The sequence below is a fragment of the Mastigoproctus giganteus genome, chromosome 5 (assembly GCF_048544385.1).
Source record: "Mastigoproctus giganteus isolate SK-2022 chromosome 5, ASM4854438v1, whole genome shotgun sequence".
Taxonomy (NCBI): domain Eukaryota; kingdom Metazoa; phylum Arthropoda; class Arachnida; order Uropygi; family Thelyphonidae; genus Mastigoproctus; species Mastigoproctus giganteus.
The window spans coordinates 82,883,346-82,910,985 of record NC_143579.1 but is presented as its reverse complement, the minus strand read 5'-3'; the positions used below and the strand labels follow the sequence as shown (position 1 = coordinate 82,910,985).

Genomic DNA, 27,640 nt, shown 5'->3' with positions numbered 1-27,640 from the left:
CCACTACCACCAAAGTGTAGTATTATACAGGGTGTCTCAAAAATACATGGCATAACTTCAGGAACGAGTTTCTCATATGTAGACAATAAAAATATTTTTAACAACATAGTTCCGGAAATGCTTGGTTCCCGAGTTATTAACCAGAATGTCTTATCTCCCGCAAGTGATTTCCTTCGTGACAGAATCGGGTGGTTTTGCATTCCAACCATGTACTCAAATCAGGAGCAATCAGTGGATAGGTAGAGGTGGACCAACTGCCTGGCCTCCACGCTCACCTGATTTAAACTCACTAGATTTCTTCTTGTGGGGCCATTTAAAGTCATTGGTATATTCAACTCCAGTAGTTTATGTGGAAACTCTCCGCAATTGAATTGTGGCAGGTTGTGAGACAATACAAAGCACGCCAGGAATTTGGCATCGTCTTCGTGAGTCATTGAGACGTCGACGTGAGGCCTGTATTCAGGCAGAAGGTGGACATTTTGAACAATTACTATAAGGTGATGTGAACAGTTAAGTGTCACAGACAGACCTTCGAAACTTAGAAACCAAGTTGATATAAAATATTTTTATTGTCTACATATGAGGAACTCATTCCTGAAGTTATGCTGTGTATTTTTGAGACACCCTGTATACACTGATTCTCTCAGTTCATTGCAGGCCCTATCATCAATATTTTATGTCATATCCCAGGTATAGCAGAGGCTGCACTTCCTTTCTGAATCTGAATTTTATATTCATTTCTGCTGCATCTCCAGCCACGCTGGGATCTTCGGAAATGATGTGACAGACACTGTAGCCATATCAGCAGTGATTCTTTATAATTCTTGATAGTTAGTACCTTATACAGACTACATGCAATTAATATAAAAGAAAGTGGTTCCCAAATGGCAACACTCATGGCACAGGCAGGCTGCAAACGAGTTACACAAGATTAAGCCTGTAGCCAAAAATTGACAGCCTAATTTTCACAATAACCAAAAAGAGAAAGTTGTTCTAGCTTGGCTCTACATAGGATCAGTGCTGCCGAAAATTCCGACAGCCAAATTCCAGGTTGCCGAAAATCACAACATACCAATTGTATTTAAAAAAACAAAGTAAAAGTCTATATCTCAGAAACTGTTTGCAATAAAAAATGTTTTTCATGTAATCAAAACGTCAAAAATTTTATTTTAACACATGTACATTGAAGTTATGTAAACAGTATATGATAATGTTAATATTTTATGTCATATTAATGAATAAAAAACACACACTTTATTTATATATATATATATATATATATATGCATAAAATAAAATAATATTTATAAAGATACATTGTGCGTAATACCACGAAGATAATCCATCACAGATCTGTTTTCACAATCATTCACAACCGTCATTATTCTTGTTTCTCTCTCTACTGTCACCTTCTTGCGTTTTGGGCAGGATTCACTACGAAGTATGCATTCGGCCTCTTTATCAACTTGATGTTCTTTCTGAAATTGCTCGATGATCCTATATATGTGAATATGTGCTTGTCCACCTATACACTCCCATCTTCTATGCCAAGCCTAAACACTGTTTTGGGTGCTTGGAATTCCCAGTTGAGTGGAATAGTATATGGACGATAATGCTGGTGGAAATAATGTTTGTTGTTTGTTTATTATTTGAATTTTAGGAGCATTAGCAACTAAGGCCATATTGCTCCAGGGAGATGCGGTGGTCATTCCCTGACCTTTCCGCATCCTCCATATTTGGCGGTCACGGGCTCGAAACCCGGTCTAATCTAGAAGTGTGTGCTACGCACTGCTGCTCCTGCCCACCTGGCTACGGAGGCACCCTGTGGAAATAATGGTGGAGCACGAATTACCATACCATTATGCATATACCGTCTAATTCTTCCATACATATAATAGTCTTCAAACCATTGTACCACATCAGTAGCTTCCCTCGGTAAATGTGGCTTCAGAACATTAAATGCTTGTGGTATCTCACCCAAAAGGAACAAATGCCAAGGCACACAAATGTTGAAGCAGCAAATTGCACGGATATTTTTTCCTGTTACAGTGCTGTACTGAGATGCTAGTCCAATTCCTTTAATTTTTCTCCAAACACCTTGTCCCAGGTGGAAAAAACAGATCCTATTAGACACGTTAGGGAACTCACCTTTGGAGGCATTTATTACAGTTAATGCCAGGTCAGTTGATATGGCCTGTGGTCTCAATTCAATTTCATTTTCTTTGGCAGAGTCGATCATATCTTGAAACAAATGTTTATAATTTTCTTCACTCTTATTTGTCATAAGCACATAAACTAAGGGAAGAATTCAATAGTTTTCATTACCGACAGGGTGCACGTATTGTATATAATTGATAAAAAATTGTGGGCATGGTTTTAAACATACCATTCATAATCCAATAATTGAGCACATGAAAGGTGTTGAATTGTTTACTTTTGTAGTAAATAGCCACTGCAGAATCTTTAATAAGAAATCCTATTTTCTTCTTATTATTATAATAATAGGAAAATGGGATATTTTTTACTGTTACCCCTTTCAAAATATCTTGCCGGCGCCTATGGTCATGCCTAATGCATTTGTCAAAGAAATTCATGAAATTACAGCTGATAACAAATCCCTGTATAATTAGTTTTAGTTATGCTAATCATATTTATTACAAATGTTACACAGCTGCCAAAATACATTACTCTAAATTTTCATATTCTGAAATCAGATGTATTCTTATTTCAAGTTTTTTATCTTTAGCATTTCAATGCTATACCTATAATTACTGCTCAAATACAATATAATAAAGTAAAATTAAGTTGCTTTTATTTGCTGATCATATTTCAAAACTGTTTGTTTCTGTAACAGAAAACATGCTCTTCAAATTGAGAGAGGTATTTATCATTAAAATTTTTGTTATTTTTTATATTATTTCTACAAAATTAATCTAATAAGGTAAATTTTTACTTACTAAAAAACTAATAAATATATAGAATTATATCCATATATTTTTACAATATAGTAGATACTGGGTCAGGATTCTGGGCTTTCGGAATTTTGGCAGTCAGGATTTTGGGCCAGACACAGATAGGATATATTCATCTAACTTTAGGTTGATGAATTTCCTACACGCGAGCACTGCAACTATTTTTAACATCAAGCATATTCTTATCAAACATCCAAATTTTTTAAATGCGCGCCTTTTATGTTTTTAAATGTTTGTCTGAGCCTTATACACTCAGTCAGATTTTATCTGCCAAAGAAATTATGTTTGAAATTTTAAAAAATATAAATGCTTTTTAATAGTCATTGTGTATATATATTTATATATATGAGGTGCTACCTAAAAGTTCACAAAATGCATTTATAAAATAAATTAGACTCACTCTGGGTCTTATATGCCGCCATAACCTTCAAAGTAGTCCCCTTGAGAGCGTAAAAACTGATCCCAGCACTTCTCCAATGATTTAAATGCATCCTGAAAGCCCTTCTTCGTCATAGTGTTCAGCAGAGCCTGTGATTCAGTTTGGATATCCTCTACACTGTCAAATCTTCGACCCCTCAGCTTGATTTTCATTCTTGGGAAGAGGAAGAAGTTGCAGGGGGCTCTGGCGAATAAGGGAGGACGAGAGAGGTTTGTCATGTTGTTGGATGCCAAAAACTGCGCCACAGCAACAGATGTGTGGGTCAGCACGTTGTCATGACCGAAGACCCAGTTCTTTGTGCACAACTTCTCTGGACATTTCCTCCTGACAGCTTCCCTTAACTGCCTCAGGACAATGCAGTAGAACTTTGCATTGATGGTCTGGCTAGGAGGGACAAATTCCTTATGGATAATCCCATCAATGTCCAAAAAACAGATCAGCATGGACTTCACATTGCTCCTCACTTATCGGACTTTCTTTGGCTGGGGCAAAGACGGGCTCATTCACTGGAATGATTGTTGCTTGGTTTCTGGGTTATACCCATATACCTAACTCTCATCGCCAGTGATGACAGTAGAAAGGAATTACAGCGTTTCACTCCTGGCCCGTTCTTGAAGATCTCTGCTAACTTCCCTGCAATGCTGCTTTTGGTTTTCACTCAGTAACCGTGGAATGAACTTGGCCACAATCCTTCTCATGTTCAACTTGTCTGACAAAATCTGCTGACACGTGCCGCATGATAGTCATACAATGCCACAAATGATGGTCAGCCTGCAGTCTTTACCGATCACCACCCAAAAAAACTTTTGCGACATTTTCCAAGGTGGTGCTCGATGATTGACCCCAGAGTGATCATCGTCATCAACCGACATTCGACCATTTTTAAAACAGTTAAACCAGTAGTAGGTCTACGCTGGCTTAAAGCAATGTCACCAAAAGCTTGTTTGAACTTATGGGTTTCTGCTGCTGTATCGTTAAGAAGGAAACAAAACTTGATGCAAGCACATTGTTCTCTCACATCAGCCATCACAACATCACAAACTATGCAAAACAAACTGTCAAAGAACTGCACATAAACATCCAATGACTCTATCCAGCCGGACACCACATGGCACAACGATTCACAAAGGATGCATGCAGTGTTACCTAGTGCCACAAGTCCATACTAGATGTAGTTCCTGCGCAACATACAAATTTCGGGAACATCTGGGTAGCACCTTGTACTTCCGTTTCTTTATGTGTTTTTTACATCGATTTACTTGTTTTTTTTAACTCTTTGTACATTTCAACATAGTAACCTATTTGTAAGTTATTGCAATTTTTAATAAATTTAAGTATTGGACTTGGCATAACATAGTCTTAGTTGCTCATGCACCAAAAAAACTAAAATCATTCACTCACTCACTAACAATTGTTTATCTTTTCTGACAGGTGCCCTTCAAAAATATCTGTTTCAAATTAATCTTTAATCAACGATTAAAAATCTGAAATTTTTCTACCTTCCTAATTATACTCAAATTATTTGAGATGTTTTGAAAGTGAGAAATTCTTCTTTATTTGGAATTATAAATGCAAAGAACCTGTCAAGGTGCTGTGCAGCTATTTACTGTTTCATTATTATTTTTTTCATTATGCTTAATTTGTTATTTTCATTTTCAGTGTTTCATAAACAACACACTGCGAGCACATGTATTTTTGAAATTAGTATGTCGGCTGATAACTGGCAGAGGCATCTGCATTGGAAGGGTTCCTCTTAGTTTTATGATTAATTGTTGCACAAAATGTGTATTTTTATCCTGATTATTATTACAAATTGTTTCTTGATTTAATTATTATAATTTCTTTATTTCTTTATTTATTTTATACAGTAAATCAATGTGTGCACAAACAAGTTTGAAATTTGTACTCTTAATAGTTCTCCGAAAGGAAAATGGAAGAAGCTATTAGTATCATGTGACAAAAACATTTTACAGTACTCTCACAAGTTTATCAATCATAAATATGAATGGAATATTGATTAAAAGGAATACTTGCATTACTGACTGTTTTTTTTTTTTTTTTTTTTTTAAATTGTACCTCATAATAAATCCAATTAAAACAAAAATGAATAAAAACAAATTCACTGCTAATCTGAACATAAAAAATAGTATCCACTCACAATTTCATACAGGGCATTCTGGCATGCTTCAACTATTTCTCTAGCTTTCTTTGTGATGGGACTATCTGGCCCATTAAATATCCTGCTGTTCTTTAGAAGCAATTCAACATCTGTATAAAAATCTCTTCGTTTGTGGTACTTATGAACTTTAATATTCTAAAACAGATAAAAAATATACAGAAAATTTATAGAAAAATTTGATTTTTCACAGGAAGAGTAATTAAAACTGAGAAATTTCAATGTAATTAAACCTTTTTATATTGTTGAATCTTTTTGATTTATCACGATATTGCATATCTTTTGTTAACTTTTTCCACCACTGGTAACAAATGCTGGTAGCAGTTCTGTAACTGTACTGGAAAAATCTTAAATACATCAATAACTTTATATTTGGTGCAGAAGGGACAGCCTTGTAAATATTGTTTCATTTTTCAGGAAAATGAAAAAAAAAAAAAGAAAAAAATCACATAGTGAACGGGCAAGCAAGTAAGGGAAATGTGTTAACACGAAAGTATTATGTTTAGCAAGTTCTGGTTAAATGAGAAACGAGCAATGTGTGGGTTGTGATTAGAAGTGTGCTGGTAAATTTTTAATAACTAGCTCTCTAAAAGAAAGCTGGTTTTAATTACGGCCACTGCCCCTAGGCAGCGGCACTCGTCTACCATGACCCATTTGCTAGGATAATGCCATGTGACATGATTGATCATGTGACTCGCCTTTCCCGGACTACTGTGTGTTTTTGCCATCAGGGGCAGGAAAATTTTTTTCTCTTAAATACAGTAGCTGCAGTCTACTTTGCCAAAATTGGTAACTTCATTGTTTGCCCAAACCTTAGAAATTTTCATGCCCATCTTATTTTCCACTCCAATAGTTCCTATTTGTTTACATAATGCACAGTCAAATGCATTATGTAAACAAACATTATGTCATCTTGTTGGACATTCACACATGAGAAGTTATTCAGGGAGGGGAATGCTAGAGGTGTATTCAACCCTGGCAGTAAGCTAGATAATCTTGTAATAACTGAGAATAATGTCGAGGAGAAATTGTTGAAGATAAACACAAGAAAGGCACCTGGGGTGGATGGAATCTATCCAGTTATATTAAAGGAGACGGCAAAGGAAGTAAACAAAACCTTAGCCATAATTATGAGAGCTTCCCTGGACTCAGGGGTGGTACCCATGGACTGGAGATGTGCAAATGTGACCCCAATCCACAAAGGAGGATCAAAGGGGGAGACAGGAAATTACGGACCTGTTAGTTTAACTTCTGTTCCAGGGAAATTAATGGAGGCACTGGTTAAAGAAGCATTGCAGGATCATCTAGACAAGACTTCAGTTATAGCTCGGACACAGCATGGGTTTGTTAAGGGGAAGTCTTGTCTGACAAATTTGATTGAATACTATGATGTAGTCACAAAGGAACTGGATGCAAAGAATAACTTTGATATCATATATTTGGATCTTAGAAAAGCCTTTGATACTGTTGCACATGGAAGACTGCTGCACAAATTGGAGCAGTGTGGCATTGGAAGCAAATTGCTGCTATGGATAAAGGGATGGTTGAGTGGGAGAAGACAGAGTGGTAATCAATGGACACTGCTCTTTGTGGACTAATGTTATTAGTGGAGTCTCTCAGGGTTCAGTGTTGGGTCTATTGTTGTTTTCTGTATTTATAAATGATACTGTTAATGGTATATCAGGCTTAATGTCCAAGTTTGCAGACAATACGAAGGTTGGCAGGGTTGTTAATGACACTAATGACAGTACGCTACTGCAACAGGATCTAGAAAAGTTGAGCAGATGGGCTGAGAGGTGGTAAATGAAGTTTAACATTGACAAATGTAAAGTACTACATATGGGAAGCAGTAATCCCAGAGTAAAGTATCAACTCTGTGGTACCACACTGACAGTGGTAGAGAATGAAAGGACCTGGGGGTAATTGTGCAGGCAGATATGAAGTTTTCTGAGCAGTACAGACGGTCTTCATGAGTAGCTCATGGTGTCTTGTCAATGATATACAGGAATTTATCTAGCAGGGATAAGGAGGTGATTATCCCCTTGTATAAGGCAATGGTCAGGCCACACCTTGAGTACTATATACAGGTCTGGAAGCCTCATTTTAAGAAGGATGTAGAGCTTTTGGAATGAGTACAGAGAAGGGCAACAATATTAGTGAATGGAACAAAGGGTTGCACTTACGAAGAAAGGCTTAAATTTCGCAAATTACAGTGCCTGGTGATCTGATTGAAGTGTATAAAGCCTTGAATAGTCTGAGCATGTTCAATGCTGATGGCATTCTTCCTCTTGCTCAGAATAATAGCCTGAGAGGGCATAAATTCAAATTGAGGAAAGATGGTTGTAGGATAGATGTGCGGAAGTTTGCCTTTAGCCAGCAGGTGGTTGATTGCTGGAACAAACTTCCATCTGTTGTAGAAGTTGATAGCTTAAATAGATTCAAGGCAGAACTTGACAAACATTTGGAGTGAGTGGATGGGTGAAATAAGGGTTATTTTTTTGGCTGATGCTATATAAGCTTGCTTTCTTGCATCATGTGCCTTTGCTAATGCTAACACTAAGTCTCTTATTTTGATAATTTAGCCAATTGTACTTCGCACAAGAGATGTTATTTCCCCCCCCCCCTCTTTTTTTTTATCAACAGTCCAACAACTTTGGTTAGGCATTTATACAAAAAGAGCCTTTGACACAGTCTCTGTAGTTAAGTGTTCATTCACATTCTCACTTGTTTTTGATTTCTTAACTGTGGAAGATGAAAAGAAACTAATAATTCTTTTCATTTTGTACTTTACTGGTTCAAGACAGTTTTTTTAATTATTATTATTATTTAATACTAATTCACTCACAATCTCATTACGGTTGCATCTAAGTTGAAAATGCACAAATGCAAAGTGCATTTGAACAAACTTTTACATTGTAATAAAGTTGCAGAAAAACTAGTAGGAAACCAGTATGATCCCTTAAGAAATGGTATTTCCAAAGGGGAAGAGTAAAAAAAAGGTACATAAGTTTACCGAAATGAGTGTTACTTCTTAGATACACCTGCAAAAGTGGGTAAATCCTAATAAAATAAATCTACAGTCGGACCTCTATATAACAAAATCGATTGTATACCTGCAAAATTTTGTTATAAAAAAATATGATCTTTTCCACAATGAAAAATAATTAAACATTCAGAAATACAGTAAAAGATGGTAAGAAAATAAATAAAAGATAGTAAAACATTTCAAAACAATTTATTAATACACAAGTCAGAAGGTCACTTCCTCCCCTCTGACTTGTGTCACATGAACCTGAATTATACATTTTTATATATTTTAATTTTTTAGTGGGGGAACCCCCCCGACACCCCTTCTAATAATCAAAAGATGTACAAAAATTATATTATATTATTTTATTATATAAAAACAAATTAATAACAAAGCCATCATTTATATATTTGATTATAAACATTTCTTGTCCAATTTTTTTGTTGTTTATTTGTTTTTCAGTAATACAAAGAGATTTTTAGCTGCCTTCACTCTACTTAATACAACATACAACTGTAGGTGGTAGATGACTTTCATCAACCGGTGAAATACCACCACTTTGAAGGCTTGAAGTGGTGAAACCGGTGTTTAGTCTCTAGAGCAAAGTTTCCGGCATCCCCCTTCCCCCATACTTCTCCTTCAACCCATGCACGGTACTAAGTACAAAGTACAATAGGTTTTGATACCTTTCGTGTTTGGAGTTTCCATAAAAAAAAAAAAAAAAAAAAACATACAATTGTCCATGCGAAAAACATGATGTTTGTTAAGTCAACACCAACCTTAGATAATGTTTGACCTTGACTTTTGTTTATTGTCATACTAAAAGCCAATTTCACATGAAATTGTTTGTTGAAAAATGAAGTTATATTCCAATTCGTTTGAATACATATGAATCTGGAATATATGCTTTCGATTCAGCTCTGTCACCTGTGAAGTGTTTACAAACCAAACATTTCTTCCTTATTTCCACTACATTTAGTCATTTTTTATATCTAAGTTTCTTAAAACCATAACAATTGTGTGTAACTTTAATGGTAATTTACGCTGAGGTAAACCTGAAGGCTCCAGAGAATAAAGTGTTTCAGGTGTTACAGAGTTGTACTCTTCAGCCTGTTGTTATTTGGTTTTTAGGAGCATTAGCAACTAAGGCCATATTTCTCTGGGGATATGCGGTGGTCATTTTCTGACCTTTCTGCATCTTCCGTATTTGGTGGTCACGGGCTCGAACCCCAGTCTAAGTATTTTTCAGCATCACAACTATCTGGCATAATTTGGTCCGATGAATAAGATATAGATAACTTATTTTCAATTCTCCTGGAATCTTAATTTCGGATAAAATTTTTTTCCATTCAGCATAGAGTATTATTTGTTGCAGTTAAAACTACACATTGAAACTTTTCTTCCAAAGGAGTTTTCATATTTCCAAAAATATCATGTATTAAATTTCCTGAACTGCGAATATTTTCAGGAATCTCTATTTGATCATTTTCGTCTTTTATCATTTTATACGATTTTTTTTCTTTTTTTATCAACGATTGGAGTTTCAGTAGGGTTATCAACAATTTGTGATTCATTTTTTTGCTCTTTTCATATCTTTCCTTTCTTAATTGTGAAGTCTTTAACTTATTATAATCCCTTTGTTTTCTTCGATAACAGGTTTTAAGTGCTGCTTCATACTCTTCAAGATCTTTTCTTTTCTTTTCTTCTCAGCCTTTCCGATACGATCTTTCTCTTTTCTATTACTGCCATTATTAACAACATTCCTAATAGCTGAAGAAACTTTTGGAAAAACTGAATCGTTGCCTTGAGACATGTAGAATTCTAAAATTAAAAACCCTAAAAATTAAACACCACAATTAACAGCGGCTGAACTGTCAACATTGTGTGACATCATAATGCTATCAGATAATGAGTCGTCGCTGTGGTATATGTAGCTTAATTTAAGAGAGAGACATGCCTAGGCTTTGAGACAGACCTGTCAATCACTTTGTTGTAGTATGACACAATAGCAGTTAGCCCTGCCTTGCAGAAAGCAAAGTGTGCACGTGAAAAGCACTATTTTCCAAAATATTCTTTTATATATAGATAACGTATTAAGATATGATTTATTTTTCCTACATACATTATGCACACAATATTAAGAATTATTTTGAAAAATATTTGGTTACTTTTTGTTGTACATTGGATTTTAGTGTACAGTAATCATTAAAAAATATCCACATTTGTTTTAACTAAGGTTACCTCATCTAGAATTCAAAAACTAGGCCAAAATAGGAAAAAACTAGGACATTTTTTGTTATAAAAACGAAAACATTTTAAAATTTGTATTTATTATTAAAAAATTAGGATACATATTTATCATTTTCAGTAAGTTCGGATTACAAAGTATGTAAGTAATTATACAACATTTTACAATACATTTGAAATTATATGTATGTGTGAGTAACCAGTAAAATATTATTCAATTCACAGTATTTGTTTCCATATTATTTCTAATGTTGCCCCATTGATTACTAATTAATGAAATTACATGCTCTACTTTCCAATGTGAGCAAAAATAATAAATTTATATTGAGCAATTTTTAAAAGCTCGGAATTCTAGCATTTATTAAAATATTCAGCCCACATTCTATGGGCTAATAAGTTTTCCCGATTACATATCTTCTTTCTTTTTTTCAGAAACAAATTCCTTAAAATTCATAAATTGGTCAAATAATCTACTAACATTGATTTTCATTAGACAAATAATGATGATACAGTCAACTCGTGTGATTTTCGGATAATGCACTCCACTCAATGCAACCAGTGCATTGTTTTTATTTATTCTGTTATATTGACAGAAGGTGTAATGCACAGAATATTTAATGAAAATACATTTTATGATGAGATGATTTTTTAAAAATCCCAAAAAACTAGGATGTAAATGCAAAATCTACAAGTATGCCCTAAAAACTAGGACAGGTCCTTGGAAATGAGAACATCTGTTAACCCTAGTTTTAACTAAGATGCATTTAGGGCTAAAGCCTCAAGCTGTGAGCAAATTTAGATTATGTATATATTAAGTGCAATTGCATCATTAATACACAGCCATTTCTGAATAAACAGAATATTTATAAAGCCGCATCGTTTTAAGTTATATCTCATATTGTGAATACCTTCACAACAAGTTGCCATGATATTGCACTACTTCGAATAAGTAACGCTTCACCTAAGGAGAAGACTAATGTTACTTATTCTCAGATAGGTATCACTACCCAGACAGCACCGTTTCAGGGCTATTTGGCCCTTCTTCGGTGGGTGGGTAGGTACCCAAGTGATCTCTCATATTGTGGAGTTATATTTCATAACTGTTTTGCCATCATTGCATCACTTGGGTACGTACCTACCCACCGAAGAAGGGCTAAATAGCCCTGAAACGGTGCCGTCTGGGTGGTGGTACCTATCTGAGAATAAGTAACATTAGTCTTCTCCTTAGGTGAAGCGTTATTTATTCAAAGTAGTGCAATATCATGGCAACTCGTGAAGGTATTCACAATATGAGATATAACTTAAAACGATGCGGCCTTATAAATATTCTGTTTATTCAGAAATGGCTGTGTATTAATGATGCAATTGCCCTTAATATATACATAGCCTAGTTTTAACATATTTTGTATTTTCAGGAACATTTTCTTCACACTGCAGACCTCAATGAAGTTTCAAAATCTGCCAACATTTCATGTTTAGAAGTTTTAATACCTTATTATCCTCATTTTCCTTCTCTTGTCATCAATATTGTCACTAGTTCTTCAATCTGAATTTTTTCTTTTTTTTTTTGAAACTGTCCAAAATGCCGGAGTCATTCGGATATTCAGATACTGTGACCATGTAAACAGAGAAAGGGAAAATTTATGGAAAGTGTGGATGATGCACTTCGACAGAACAACAGATGATTATTTGTCATGGAAAAAGAAAATTTTCTGCTAATTCCATGTTAGAGAATTGGGGACCCTTGATCTGCTCACTGTTCACCAGCACGACTTATCGGTATATGGGACAGGTGGCCAGATGAATTTTACGAGTACCACTAAATTGTAGAGCAGTAATCCCTTTAGCTCTCTTAAGGGTTAATTCCTGCTTAGCATCAGCACTAATTGCAGGAAGCCCAAAAGTGCAAACAGCAAGTACCCTTAAGTCTCTCCTAATCCATTCATTATATAAAAATTTTCTTCACTCAACAGAAACTATTTTAAATGTAATTACCAAGGGGAATTCAAAAAATTCACTAAATAGAAAAATTAGCTATAAAGGAGTTCATTAAACAGAGGTCTGATTGAGTAATTTAAAATTCTAAAAATGGTTGCAGTTTTATATAACCAATATCTTAACAATAGACAGTGAAAAATGCAAATTTACTTATACAGGGTATCTCAAAAATATTGGTACAAACGTTTAGGGGAGGTAGGTAACATCTAAAGGAATGTGAATCGCATAGGAATCCATAACCGGAAACATCACGGGAAAGTAGTAGCAGAGATACAAGAAGCAGAAATGACACAAGACAGTAATTAGTGGCAAACATTTATTTGACATAATATTAACAATGGAGTATGAGATGGATGCATTTCATGATGTTACAACAGATGCTTGAAGGTTCGATCATGAGACGCGATGCACGTGTGACACAGACGCAGCATGGATTGGCGGACACGGTCGAACACACCTGGAGTTTCTTTGACAGTAGCAGCAGTGCAGACGAGTCTCACCACGAGATCCATTTCCATCTCCACAGGCGATTCATACACGATAGATTTGAGGCCCCCCACCCCCACAGAGAGAAATCAAGGCTCGATAAATCAGGTGAGCATGGGGGCCAGGCAACGGGCCCACCACAGCCAATCCATCGACGCCCAAAACGCCTGTTCAAATGGTTACGAACACACCTTCCATAATGGGCAGGTGCCCCATCATGTTGAAACCAAATGTTGTGCCTCACATTTGCTAGAATATCGTCAAGTAACCCTGGTAGAACTTGTTCAAGAAAGATCCGATATTTAGCGGAGTTCGTGCGGGATGGTAACAGGTATGGGCAGACTAAGCAGTGACCGACCATACCTGTCCACACATTTATTGTGAAGTGATGTTGTGCCGCATGGGGGGGGGGGGGGGGGGGACACACACTGTGTGGGTTGTCGTGAGCCCACACATGAGCATTGTTCTGATTGAATAATGCCTTCCCAAGTGAAATAAGCCTCATCTGTGAACAAAACATAGACTGGAAAATTCAAGCCCTGAACACTTTCTTGGAGAAACCACTGCGCTAAAGCCACACGTGCAGGATGATCTTGGGGGAACAGTAACTGAAACCTTTGGAGATGAAAGGGGTGTAAGGAATCGTGGTGCCAGACACGCTGTACACTGCAACGAGACACTCCTAAGGCAGAGGCAATGGCATGCGTGCTGGTAGTAGGATTATTCCGGACGGCATTCAACACACTTTCTTCCATGGCGGGAGTTCATGACGAACATGGTCTGCCTGCATTACTCCTGTTACCTCTAAATGACCCATAATCGCACAAATTTTGATGCACTCGTGCAAACAAACGGTGGTCCGGTACATGTCTGTCTGGGAAGCGTTCTCCATAAATTCGTTGAGCGGCTTGTCCATTTCCCTCTGCTAATCCATACACTAGGTGCATGTCTGCCAACTCACAGTTCGTATATCGATGCATGCTCTTCATGCAGCGACTACCGCGCCGTCTACCGACTTACAGTGACGTTTCCAGTTATGGGTTCCTATGCGATTCACATTCCTTTAGATGCTACCTACCTCCCTAAACATTTGTACCAATATTTTTGAGACACCCTGTATAGGGTTATCAGATGTCCTTGTTTCCGAGGGCCTGTCCTAGTTTTTAGGACTTCCATGTGGATTTTATACATGCATCCTAGTTTTTTGTAATTTAAAAAAAAATATCCGATCATAAAATGAATTTTCATTAAATATTCTGTGCATTGCTCCTTCAGTCAATACACAACAGAATAAATAAAAACAATGCGCTGGTTGCAGTACGTAGACTGCATTATCCCAAAATTACGTACCTCACCTGCACAACCCTAGAGCCAGCCCCGACTTTCGGTAACACAAAGGTTAATTTCCTCCTTGATTTTACTGCAAGGGACTTTTCACAATAAAACACCTATTGCTACTGTCTTCACGCAACTTGACACTATTTCCAGATGGAATACTGACAAGTACTTTCCATTCATTTGAAGCAGAAACATTCTCCACTATAACCACACTGTAATGGATTACTTTCCATGCAATAAAAGATTACTACTGTTCAGTGGCATAGCCAGAGTAGGATTAGCAGGTGCATTGTACACTCCTGATAATGAAATCTGATATTGTGGCACATTTTTAGAAAAGTAATACCACATATACATCGTGCAACTTACTAAAATATTTATTCAATTTTTTTAAAAATAGCAGCTTTTACATCTTTAATTCATTGTTTATGTATTATTTTTGCAGTTCATTTTGTTTCACATTTATTTTCGTAATTGTATAAGTACTGCTTATATTTTAAACAACATATAATAATATATGATATGTTGTTGTTTGGTTTTTAGGAGCATTAGTAACTAAGGCCATATTGCTCCGGGAATATGCGGTGGTCATTCCCTTGACCTTTCCGCATCCTCCGTATTTGGTGGTGATGAATATATGATATGTTGTATTTGTTACATACATTATTAGCATTAGTAGAGGCATATGATGCAAGAAAGCAAGCTTATGCAGCATCAGCCGAAAAAAAGAAACAAAAAAAAAAAAAAAAAAAAAACACACACTCCCATTTCACCCCTCTGTTCATTCGAAATACCTGTCCAGCTGAGCCTTAGATTTATTTAGGCTATCAACTTCCACAACAAGGGATAGAAGTCTGTTCCACCAACCAACTACCCACTGGCTAAAGGCAAATTTCCGCACATCTATCGTACATCTGTTTTCCTCAATTTGAATTTATGCCCTCTCAGGTGATTATTCTGAGCAAGAGGAAGTATCCCATCAGCATTGAGCATGCTCAAACCATTCAAGGCTTTATACACCTCTATCAGATCACCTCGCCGGTGCCTAGTCTCCAGACACTGTAATTTACAAAACTTAAGCCTTTCTTTGTAAGAGCAACCCTTTGTTCCATTCACTAATCTTGTTGCCCTTCTCTGTACTCATTCCAGCAGCTCTACATCCTTCTTGAAATTAGGCCTCCAGACCTGTATACAGTACTCTAAGTGTGGCCTGATCATTGCCTTATACAAGGGAATAATCACCTCCTTATGCCTGCTAGAAAAATTCCTGTATATCACTGAGAAGACACCATGAGCTACTCTTGCAGCCCATCTGCACTGCTCAGAAAACTTCATATCTGCCTGCACAATTACTCCCAGGTCCTTGTCATTCTCTACCACTGTCAGTGTAGTACCACATAGTTGATACATTGCTCTGGGGTTACTGTTTCCCATATATAGTACTTTACATTTGTCAATGTTAAACTTCATTTGCCATCTCTCAGCCCATCTGCTCAACCTTTCCAGCATACTGTCAGTAGTGTCCTTAACAACCCTGCCAACCTTTGTATAGTCTGCAAACTTGGACATTAAGCTTGATATACCATGATCAATATCATTTATAAATACAGAAAACAACAATAGACCCAACGCTGAACTCTGAGGGACTCCATTAATAACATTAGTCCACGATGAGCAGTCCACTGATTACCACACTCTGTCTTTTCCTCCTCGACCATCCCTTTATCCATAGCACCAATTTGCCTCTAATGCCACACTGCTCCAATTTGTGCAGCAATCTGTATGTAATGAATACAACACACGTACTAAATATATTAATAAAATATATCATTTATAAAATAGTGTGTGTGTGGTATGGATGTTTATTGGCGCATTAGCTGCTATGGCTATAGTGCGCCTATTCGTAGGAATATTAAAAAAATAATCCAGTTTAAATTAGTTTCAGTTCTGTAGCCTATTTATAAAAGATGATACACTCCAATTTGTTTTAAAAAGCAGAAAAGTTTGTTAACATTTGCGTCCTCTCCAATGATATGATGTAATGTCAATCTTTCTGAACGATTAGCCAGATTTTGAAGTATTGCAGCTCGATGTTGTTGATACTGCGGACAGTCAATCAGAATGTGTTTGACTGTTAGATGTTCTAAGCAGTATGGACACTGAGGAGGATCATCGCCCATTAGTAGATGGAGGTGAGTCAGATGGGTGTGTCCTATTCTCATTCGTGTGAGTACCACTTCTTCCCGCCGCACTGTCTGATTGCTGGAATGCCAGAACTTTGGGTTTTGTTTCAGCTGGAAAAGCTTGTTATTCGTTTGGTTATGCCATAATTCTGTCCACTGTGCATGGCATGCTGCTTGAATTAAGATATTATAATCGGGCGCTGGAATAGGGACAGAAGTTAGGTCTGAACTTGGACTTTTGGCGGATGTATCAGCCACTTCATTCCCTTTTATGCCTGAATGTGCTGGAATCCAGCAAAACTTCACTAGTTGTTGACGATCATAAATCTGCAATAACAAACTCCTGATTTTCATTACAATATGGTGATTCTTTTGAGATGTATTCTGCATTGCTTTGATTGAGCTGAGAGAGTCAGTATAAACTATATATTTTGCAGATGGATGTAAATTCAAATTTTCTAGAGCTAACTGTATTGCATACAGTTCTGCTGAAAAGTTGCTATACTCAGGTGGAAGAGAAGCTGATATGATAGCAGAGGGAAACACTGCTGCTGCTCCAACAGTTGACAGAGATTTGGAACCATCCGTATATATCGGTAAGAAGTCGGCATAAGTTTGAAGATGGCTAGCATGGAGTTGTTGCACAGTCACTGCCGGCAGGCAATTCTTTCCCCATTGAAGAAAATAGGTATCAGAGGTCAGTTGAGGAAAGGTGGTCCATGGTGGATGAGAGTAATTCTTTATCTGTTGCATATTGTGGAGAGGAACATTCCAGTTCTGCGATATTTCAAGGAGCCGTAGGCCAGCCGGTTGGATTTTACTTGGTTTATTTCTATAGAGATTAACTAGTGGTTGATTAAAAAGGTATGGCTGAATAGGATGCAAAGGGCAAGTCTGTATTTTGGCTGCATATTTAAGTAGTAACATTTTTCTACGAAGATGCAAAGGGGGCTCATTAGCTTCAATGTATAGACTCTGAGTTGGAGATGTCCTGTATGCACCAGTTGCAATCCGCAATGCATTATGTTGAATAGGATCCAGCCAGCGTAGCACACTCCTTCGGGCAGAATCATAAACTGGAGCACCATAGTCTAAACGGGATCTAATCAGTGCTCTATATAAGAGCAGCAATGTTGTACGATCTGCTCCCCAAGAGAGGGCAGATAAAGCTCTTAGCATGTTGATCTTTTTGAGACAGGCAGTACGTATTAATTTAACATGATCTAAGAAGTTGAGCTTACTGTCCAGGATTAGTCCCAAGAATTTCATATTGCTGGCAATCGGAATGGTAGAATTTGAAATCCGAAGTTCAGGATCTGCATGCAATTTGCGTTGACAGCAAAAGTGGATCGCAACTGTTTTCTCTGGGGAAAGACGATATCCATTGAGCTCAGCCCACTTTTGAACTTTATTGAGGGACATCTGCAATTGCCTTTCGACAGATCTCATGTTCTGAGAATGGCAAGAAATAGCGAGATCGTCAGCGTAAAGGTAAGCCTCTACAGTATTTGGGAGTACTTTTGTAATGGAATCAATTTTAAGGGCAAACAAGGTTGCACTCAAAACTGATCCTTGTGGTACTCCTTCTTCTTGCGAGAATGTAGCAGAAAGGGAATTTTGATATCTCACCTGGAAAGATCGGCTCTTGAGGAAGTTCCTAATAAATATGGGTAGGTTGCCTCGTAGACCAAGATTATATAGGTCACTGAGAATGCCATACCGCCAGGTAGTATCAAATGCCTTCTCTATATCAATGGAGACCATGACAAGGTGTTCGTTTTTCACAAAGGCATTGCGAATTTCAGATTCCGCCTTGATCATCAGATCTAGGGATGACCTGTTTTTACGAAAGCCATGTTGACAATTACTCAGTAGATGTTGAGTTTCAATGATCCAAGTGAGTCGACTATGGATCATTTTTTCAAGAATTTTACCAAGGCAACTTGACAGAGATATTGGTCTGTAACTATTAGAACTGGCGGGATCTTTTCCAGGTTTCAAAAACGCCAAAACTGTAGCGTGGTGCCAAGAGGTTGGATAAATATTTTCCAGGAAGATCCGGTTAAAAAAGATTAGAATCATTTGTAAGTTTTTCTCATCGAGATGCTGCAGCATGACATAATATATGCCATCTGGCCCAGAGGCACTGTTTCGCGTTGTTCTGATGGCCTGTAAAAGTTCACAATATTGCAGAGGCTGATTATATGGAAGTGACAGTGAGGTTCGAAAGTTGATAGGTCTCTGTTCTTTGGCAGTCTTAATTTTCTGGAATTTTGGAGTGTAGTTTGATGCAGCCGATATTTCAGCAAAAGTTTTGCCCAAGGCATTGGCTATATCTATAGGAGCAGAGAGTTCTTGCCCATTGCAGGAGAGAATTGGGGAAGGAACAGTTGGAAACTTCCCAGAAAGCTGCCTAATTTTTTTCCATATTAGTCTGGAGTCAGTGTTCCTATTGATAGTTGATGCGAACCTAGTCCAAGAATCTTTCTTGGCCTGCTTTTGAATGTAACGCGCTTTTGCCCTTAGTTTCTTGTAGCTAATTAGATTAGCTGTGGTTGGAGATCGACGGAATAAATTAAATGCTTTATTTTTTTCCTTCTTTGCCCTTGTGCACTCTTCGTTCCACCAGTAGTTGAAATGCCGTCGGGACGGGGGATTTGATAACGGAGTTGAGTACTTAGTTGCAACTAAAAGGCGGGATGTAATATAATCAGTAACTTCATCAATGGGCTGTAGTTGAATAGTTTTTTTGTCAAGAGTGATTGCTGATTGAAATTTCGCCCAATTGGCTTTAGAGAATTTCCATATCCTGCAGGGATGTTGTAATTGTGGTTGGGTAGTCAACAGATTACAAACAATTGGAAAGTGATCACTACCCATGGGATCATCCAGGGTGGACCATTGCATAGCTGAAAACAGTATTGGGGAGCAAATCGATAGGTCAATGGCAGAAGTCTGTCCATTGGGTAACTGTATATGGGTGTGCGAGCCACTGTTAAGAAGAGTGAGGTTTTCTTTTTCCAGTAAAGTTTCAATCAGTCGGCCGCGTTTGTCTAATTTAGATGAACCCCATAAAGGGTGGTGGCCGTTGAAGTCCCCTAGCAGGCAGATAGGGGAGGGTAGCTGTAATAAAAGTTCTTTAAGATCATTATAAGAGTAAGCATGGTTTGGTGGGAGATAAAGTGAGACTAGAGTTAATGCAGTTTGGGTAATCAGACGCACAGCGACAGCTTCGATTTGGGTTTGAAGAGTAATTTGCTTAGCTGGAATCCTTGTACTAATTAAAATTGCTACACCACCTCTAGCAGAATCGGATGTGTTCCGATCGCGTCTATAGATCGAGTAGTTTTTGATGGAAATGGAAATTTGAGGAGTTAAATAGGTTTCTTGCAGGCAGAAACCAACTGGAGAGTAGCGATTAATTAAATAACGGATGTCATCAATGTTTCCACGAAAGCCTCTGCAATTCCATTGCAAGATATTAGACATTATTTGAATTTAGAGGAAGAAGCTGTACCTGACGTGGCTGTCTTATGGCGTTCTGGCTTTGGTTTTTCTCTTTTCGGAAAGGAAGGGCGACCAGTGTCCATCTCTTCTTCAGCAAATATTTCCAGAATTGGATCTTCCTGTTTGGATGGATACTCTGCCTCCATCGATTTGTCTTGGATAATCTTTTTCGAAGACGAACTATTATTATTTGTAGTGGCATTCACTGGCGGAGATTGAGTTTTTGCTGGTATTGTGAGAGGCGTATTATTTGCTTGGTCTGAGTGCTTAACGGCACTGGACTGTTGCTGAGAGAGAACAGCCCGAGCCCAGTCAGAGATGGAAGTGTTTGAAGGTATGGTAACATCGGTTTGTGTGGCAATGGTTTGATATTTTTTTGTAATATTGGCATAGGTACGGTTAGGTATACTCGGTGCAATTAATTTTCTAGCCTCCTGATAACTAACTCTGTTTTCAACTTTATATTTCACAATTTTTTTCTCTGTTTTCCACCTCTCACATGTCTTAGAGTAGGCCGGATGGTTGCCTTTGCAGTTGGGACAGATCATTTCTTTCACCGAACAATCACTTTGAATGTGATCGGAGGATCCACAGTTGGGACAAACTGGGTTGCTTCTGCACGTTGTTTGAGAGTGGCCATACTTCTGGCATTTATAACATCTCAACGGATTGGGTATGAAAGGACGAGTGCGGCAAAGTAGATATCCAGCTTTTATTGATGTGGGTAGGTTTGGACTGTTGAATGTAAGAATGATATTTCTGGTAGGTGTGAGAATATTGTCTTTTTTTATCATAATTCTTTTTACAGCTATTACATTTTGCTCCTGAAGCTCTTCTTTAATTTCTTCCTCCGTCACATTCATCAGGTCCCAACTAGATATTACACCCTTTGATGTATTTAGGGTTGCATGTGGAGTTACTTTCACTGGAATACCAGCGAAAGTTGTCTTTTTAAGTAATTTTTCAGAGTGTTTGCCATTTATGGTTTCAATAAGTAAGTCCCCTGATTGCAGTCTCTTAACCGTCTTGGGAGACCCTGCAATACTTTCCAGGTGTTTTTGGATTAAAAAAGGGGATAGCTTACTGAGAGGCTGATCAGATAGCGAGTGCATGATTAAGAATGCAGGTAAGTCTGTCGCCGAGGGATTGGTTTTCAACCTCTTTGCTTGCGACGAATCATGGTTCATTTCTGTGTTTGGCCGACAGCTCGACGGCTCTAGAGTTGGAAACATACTTTGTTCCATGTTGGCTCCTCTTAGCCCCTGGCAGATGAACTTTTCTGCCAAGGTTACCGGCCCCGCCACGGGGAGGCAGGAGCAGTGCCTGGTGTGACCAAGCGAAAAGTAGTAAGTGGTTAGTAGTAAACTAGAAGAAATAAAGAAAGGTGCCTTTCCTTTCTTGCTCTGTACAAGTGTTTTTGTTACAAGAGCTGTTTTTAAATGAATAGATTTATTAACGTGAAGAACTCAAAATAACTATAAATCACTTTTGAGAAATCGCAGTAATAGCACAGAGAAATCGCTCAGTCACAATCGCTTGGCACCCGGGGCCTTATAAAATAGTTTGTTATTATTTACACGTTTAATTATATATTATATAATATTAGTGTAAATACACCATAGTTTACCCATAAATTTAACTACATAAGCAGAGTAACGGCATCGTTTGATTATATCTCATATTGTAGCTACCTTCAACAACAAGATACCAAGTAATGCACTACTTTGAACAAATAATGCTTCTCTAGTAGAGGAGACTACTGTTATTTATTCTCAGTGGACACCCCCCCACCCAGACGCATTTCTGAGCTTGTTGGCTCACTCATCAGTGGATGGGCAGGTAGCCTGATAATGCAGACGTCATCACAGTTGTGAAGTTAATGATAATTTTTTTGAAGACTAAATGCACAAGGCATAATATGTTATGGTTTGAGATTAACTATATAATACTGGTGTAAATACACCATAGTTTACCCATAATAACTACATAAGCAGTGTAACTTCGCAACTGTGATGGCATGTCTGCATTATCAGGGTACCTGCCTGCACACATCGATGAGTGAGCCAACAAGCTCCGAAACACATCTGGGTGGTGGTGGTGCCCACTGAGAATAAATAACAGTAGTCTCCTCTACTGGAGAAGCGCTATTTATTCGAAGTAGTGCAATACCTGGTATTTCGTTGTGAAGGTAGCCACAATATAAAATATAATCAAAGGATGCCATTACACTGCTTATTTAGTTAAATTTATGGACAAACTATGGTGTATTTATGCCAATATTATATAGGTAATCTCAACCCATAACATATTATGCCTTGTGCATTTAGTATTCAAAATATCACACACATAACATAACATTTTTGTAATATATATATACACACACACACACACACACACACAGATATTCAGACACCTCTTAATTAAAAACAAAAATAACACAGATTAGCATTAGGCAATTGGCACCTTTTTTGAGAATGTTCGACAAAAAAATCCTGGTTACGCCGCTATTTGATTTTGCGAATGTTCATGTGAAGTTCTTTTGACACCACAACCCTGCCAACCTTTGTATCATCTGCAAACTTGGACATTAAACCTGATATACCTTCATCAATATCATTGATAAATATACAAAACAACACAACAATGCGCCCAACACCGAACCCTGGGGAACTCCACTAATAACATTTGTCCACGAAGAGCAGTGTCCATTGATTACCACTCTCTGTTGTCTCCCACTCAACCATCCCTTTATCCATTGAAGCAGCTTGCCCTTGATGCCATACCTCTCCAATTTATTCAGCAGTCTTCCATTTGCAACAGTATCAAAAGCTTTCCTGAAATTCAAGTATATGTTATCAAAATTATTTTTGGCATTCAGTTCCTTTGTGACCCCATCATAGTAAGCAATCAAATTGGTCAGACAAGTCCTCCCTTTGACAAACCCATGCTGTGTCTCAACTATTACTGCAGTTTTGTCTAGATGATCATGCAATGCTTCTTTAACCCGTGATTCCATTATTTTCCCTGGAACATAAGTTAAACTAACAGGTCTGTAGTTCCTTGTGTCACCTTTTGAACCTCCTTTGTGAATTGGTGATACATTTGCATACCTCCAGTCCATGGGGACTTCCCCTGAGTCCAAGGAAGCTCTCATAATTATGGCTAAGGGTTTGCTTACTTCCTCTGCTGCCTCGTTTAATATAACTGGATAGATCCCATCCACCCCAGATGCCTTCCTTATGTTCAACTTAAACAATTTCTCCTCCACTTTGCTCTCAGTTATTACAAAATCACTTAGCTCCCTATTAGCGTTTGATAATGCATGAAGAATCAATACTGATTCTTCATGCATTAAGATCTTATTCAGTGCAATATCTACCAATAATCAGATCAAGAGTATTACTCCCTCTGGTTGCCTCTTGAACATGTTGCTGTAGAAAACAGTCATCCAATAAATCCACAAAAGTCTTGCTAGTGTGCAAGTGACCGACCAACAAGTTCCAGTCAATATCTGGAAAGTTAAAATCTCCCATTATAAGGCATTCTGATTTACTGGCCCAGTCTATTTCTCTGCATAATTGCTCATTATACAGTAGACTCTCGATTTTCCAGGTGGATGGTAAAAAACAAATCCCGGATAATAGATTTCCCGGTTAATCCAAAAATACAGAAGTCCCCGACGCACGTAAGAGATGCGTTCCAGGACTTCTTACTTCGTCGAGTTTTTACGTAACTCGGGAATGACTAGTAACATATTGCTACTATATTATTATTGACAAATCTGAATTCAACTTGATACTTGTTAATGTTTGACCATTTTCATACATTCTTATTAGTTTACTTTTCTGATGCGAATCGATCACTTTCGTTTTCTTGGTAGATTTACTAGTACCGCCGTCACTTATTCCTAAGGGAATTTTGTTTTGACCATTATCATGGTGCCGACCTTAACGATAACGGTCAAAATGAAATTTTCTGTAAAGAACTCCACAGGGTTATGGCAAAAACTCACTATTATCACCCCACGCGAGTTCACATTTTACTAAAGCACATTTCTGGAGGTCACCAAAAAACAATAAAAACAATTTGCACTCTTTGTGGGTTATTGGGCAATTAATTATAAACGGGTAGTAAACCTGATATTATTGCATTTGCGATAATACCAATTGCTGGAATTTTGTGGTTTTTTATGTTATTATCATGAAATGTGTGTCCCCTTCACTGAAATATTCAGTTATATAAAAAACGAAAAACATTACCACACACTACTTGCGTGTCAAATACGATGCTTCCCTTTATTTTTTGCGATGTTGATTTTAAATCTATTAGTTTCCCTTGTCGCGTATGGTTTGGTCACCAACATTATAACGGTTAATCAAAGACTTAACAGACGCACAGTTTTCAAATATTTGAATAATTTCAAGTTTTTGTTTAACTGGAAGCGCAACTCTTTTGTGTTTACCCATCATTTTCGCGATTTTGAAAGAGAAAAAACAATTTCGACATCCCTGACATAAATTTGGCTTTTTGTGGTGCGACAGAACACAACAATCGACGCGATGCACTAAAACAAACTAAACATTTGGTCTTTTTTTTTTTTTGAGTGGTGGGTGTGAAGACAGCGGGGTTGCAAGATAATAGGCACAATAATCTCCTAATTACGACTTATAACACCGCTTCTTGTCGCTTATTTATGACTTGCAAAACATCTGTTTATACTTATTCTGGTTATTACTTGAATTTTATGATTTTTGGTTGATTTTTTTTTAATTTGGAGTCTTGAAATGTCCCTGTTAATCCGATCCCGGTAAATCGAGAGTCTGCTGTACTCATTAGATTCATTAGGCCTATAACACACACCTACTCTAATTTTTCCTTTCCCAGTGCTTATTTCACACCAAACAGACTCAACACTGCATTGTCCACCAACATCAATTGGATGCACTTTCTTAGATTTTATGTGTTTCTTAACTAACAGCATAATCCCTCCTCCCTTCCTATACACATTGTACTCCCCAAATTCCAACTCTGCACTTCCTATATGTGTGAGTCTGATATCCCAACAATATCTGCCATTGATGTCTTGACTAGCACTTCAAGCTCATCAAATTTATTAACTATACTCCTAGCATTGGTGTACATGCAAGTATATATGCACCTGTTCCTGCTCCTAGCCATCCTAACACAGCCCATGTATTTACTTGTTCCACTATGACTCCCAGCAGTCCTGGAAATCTCCATTACCTTGCTTTCCAGTCTGCTGCCCATTCTAATAGAAGCAGTGCAAGAATCACTTTTGCATCTGCCTGTGGCCACTGTTAACCTTTTAGTCTGTGTATCCCCCCCATGCTAGCAGTTTTCCAACCCACCTAACACTGCCTCGAGAGCATCAGGAAATATTCTTGCACCCTTTCTATTTAAGTGTATCCCCTCCCTGTAGAAGCAGTCTCTCCTGTCAACAAGCACAGACTAGGCTGAAAAAAATTCTACCCCTTGAGAGGCTTGCACAATCTCTCCAGGGCCAAATTGATTGACAAAGCTCTCCTCATATACTCCCTCCCATCGTGTCTGGGCAGAATTGCAGACACTTTCACATTCAACCCTAACTCAAGACTTTTTTTCAACATTGACCTGTACTTGTTGAGTAAATCTGCAGATCTCTTACTCTTAATGTCATTAGTTCCAACAGGTACAACAATATCACCTTTTGTGCCCTGAAAAGATGATATCTGCTCTACAATGTCATCAACTTTTGCCCCTGGCAGACATGCCCTTGTCCTGTTCCACCTATCCTTCTTACATAATATATTCTCTGTCTCCCTGACAATAGTCACCATCAATAACTAGTTCCTTTGGGACCAGCACATTCTGCTTTGGATGTTTGTTTGTTATTTGGTTTTTAGGAGCATTAGCAACTAAGGCCATATTGTTCTGCTTTGGAAATTGCATCTGTGTTGCCTGATGCACAGGAGTGAGCTCTGTCATTCAGCTGGACAGCTGAGAGGCTGATGGGCCCCTCATATTAATTTCTTCGAGGGCATTTACCCTACACCTCAAGCTCTCATAGGTGCCCATCAGAATGCTGAGTTGGCAATCTAGATACTCCAGATACTAATTTCTTGATACTCCAGACACCTAGCACACACAAAGGTATCCTTGGCTAGATCATGTCCTGTTTTAGAAAGGTCGGCAAACATTTCACATTTCACAAATTTTTCGAGACTGTGATGAGTTGGAGAATCACCCCCTTCGTTTCTCCCCCAAGCCACAGCACTCTGGCTAGTCTGTGATCTTTGCTTCACAGCTCTAGTCTGGGTCATGATTTTCGTTTAAATACAATTTAATTAACAATGAAATTTAATAAGATTAATAATATTTTTGATTAAATGATAATACTATAATAAGCTAACAGATTCCTAATACAGTGCTTCGTATTACGCTATCTAGTTTAACTTTATACCTTACCCTATCAGTTCGAGATATATATATACGTTAAGCTCTTTCTTATTGACTACAATATGGCGCTAGTTCAACAATATTGGCACCAACACCGGGAGTAGTAACTTCCAAAAATCATGGTTAAATTCAAAATAAGAAGCTAACGAAAACTACTAAACCTATTTAATATCTCCGTAAAACACAATGTACTATATTAAATAACGAAGAATACGTAAAAAATTAAAAAATACTTATCCCTTTACAGCAACCAAAAATCCACCGCCCATACTGTTCTGTGATCCCAGCCCTCAGCTATTAATAGAAATATTTTCTGGAAATTCTGTTAGAAGAAAAAATATGCATATATACATCTAGAAAATGTGCTGCAATGGTTTCCTAAAAACAATTGCAACAAAGCAAACTTTTCTTTTATTAAAGGTGCATTGCAGTGTTATCGGTTTTACACCATTTTTCCCTGTTTCTATTGTGGCTTCTGATAGATGAATTTCTGTTAGTAGATATAGCAGATAGACACATAGAAGAAAGGAAGTACGATCTTTTCGTTTTTCAAAAACAATTTGTTGCAAATTCTTTCAGTTATGTTTCTTATGCCAAGAAACATTTGCGCATTGTTTTATTTTTCCTGTATCATGCTCATGAGTGACAGGGCCTTAGTGTCATTCTGCTCCATGTCCTTGCAACTTATAATTTCCTTTAGCCGGTAGCGGAGCACACATGTGGGAAATTCAAATAATTTCAGTAACGTGATCTATAATCAAGGTCATGCCTGATTGTTTTTCTCAGAAATAAGAAAATGCATACTTGAACG

General features: G+C 37.5%; 1 protein-coding gene across 1 annotated transcript in view; it reads right to left on the bottom strand.

Moving 5' to 3' along the window:
* The window catches only part of LOC150085526 (transcription initiation factor TFIID subunit 1-like), a 700,666-nt gene that overhangs the window by 58,115 nt on the left and 614,911 nt on the right, over positions 1–27,640 (bottom strand). The window contains 1 exon segment of the mRNA XM_090374589.1: positions 5,569–5,724. Within this exon segment, the coding sequence (XP_090230715.1) occupies positions 5,569–5,724 (156 nt within the window).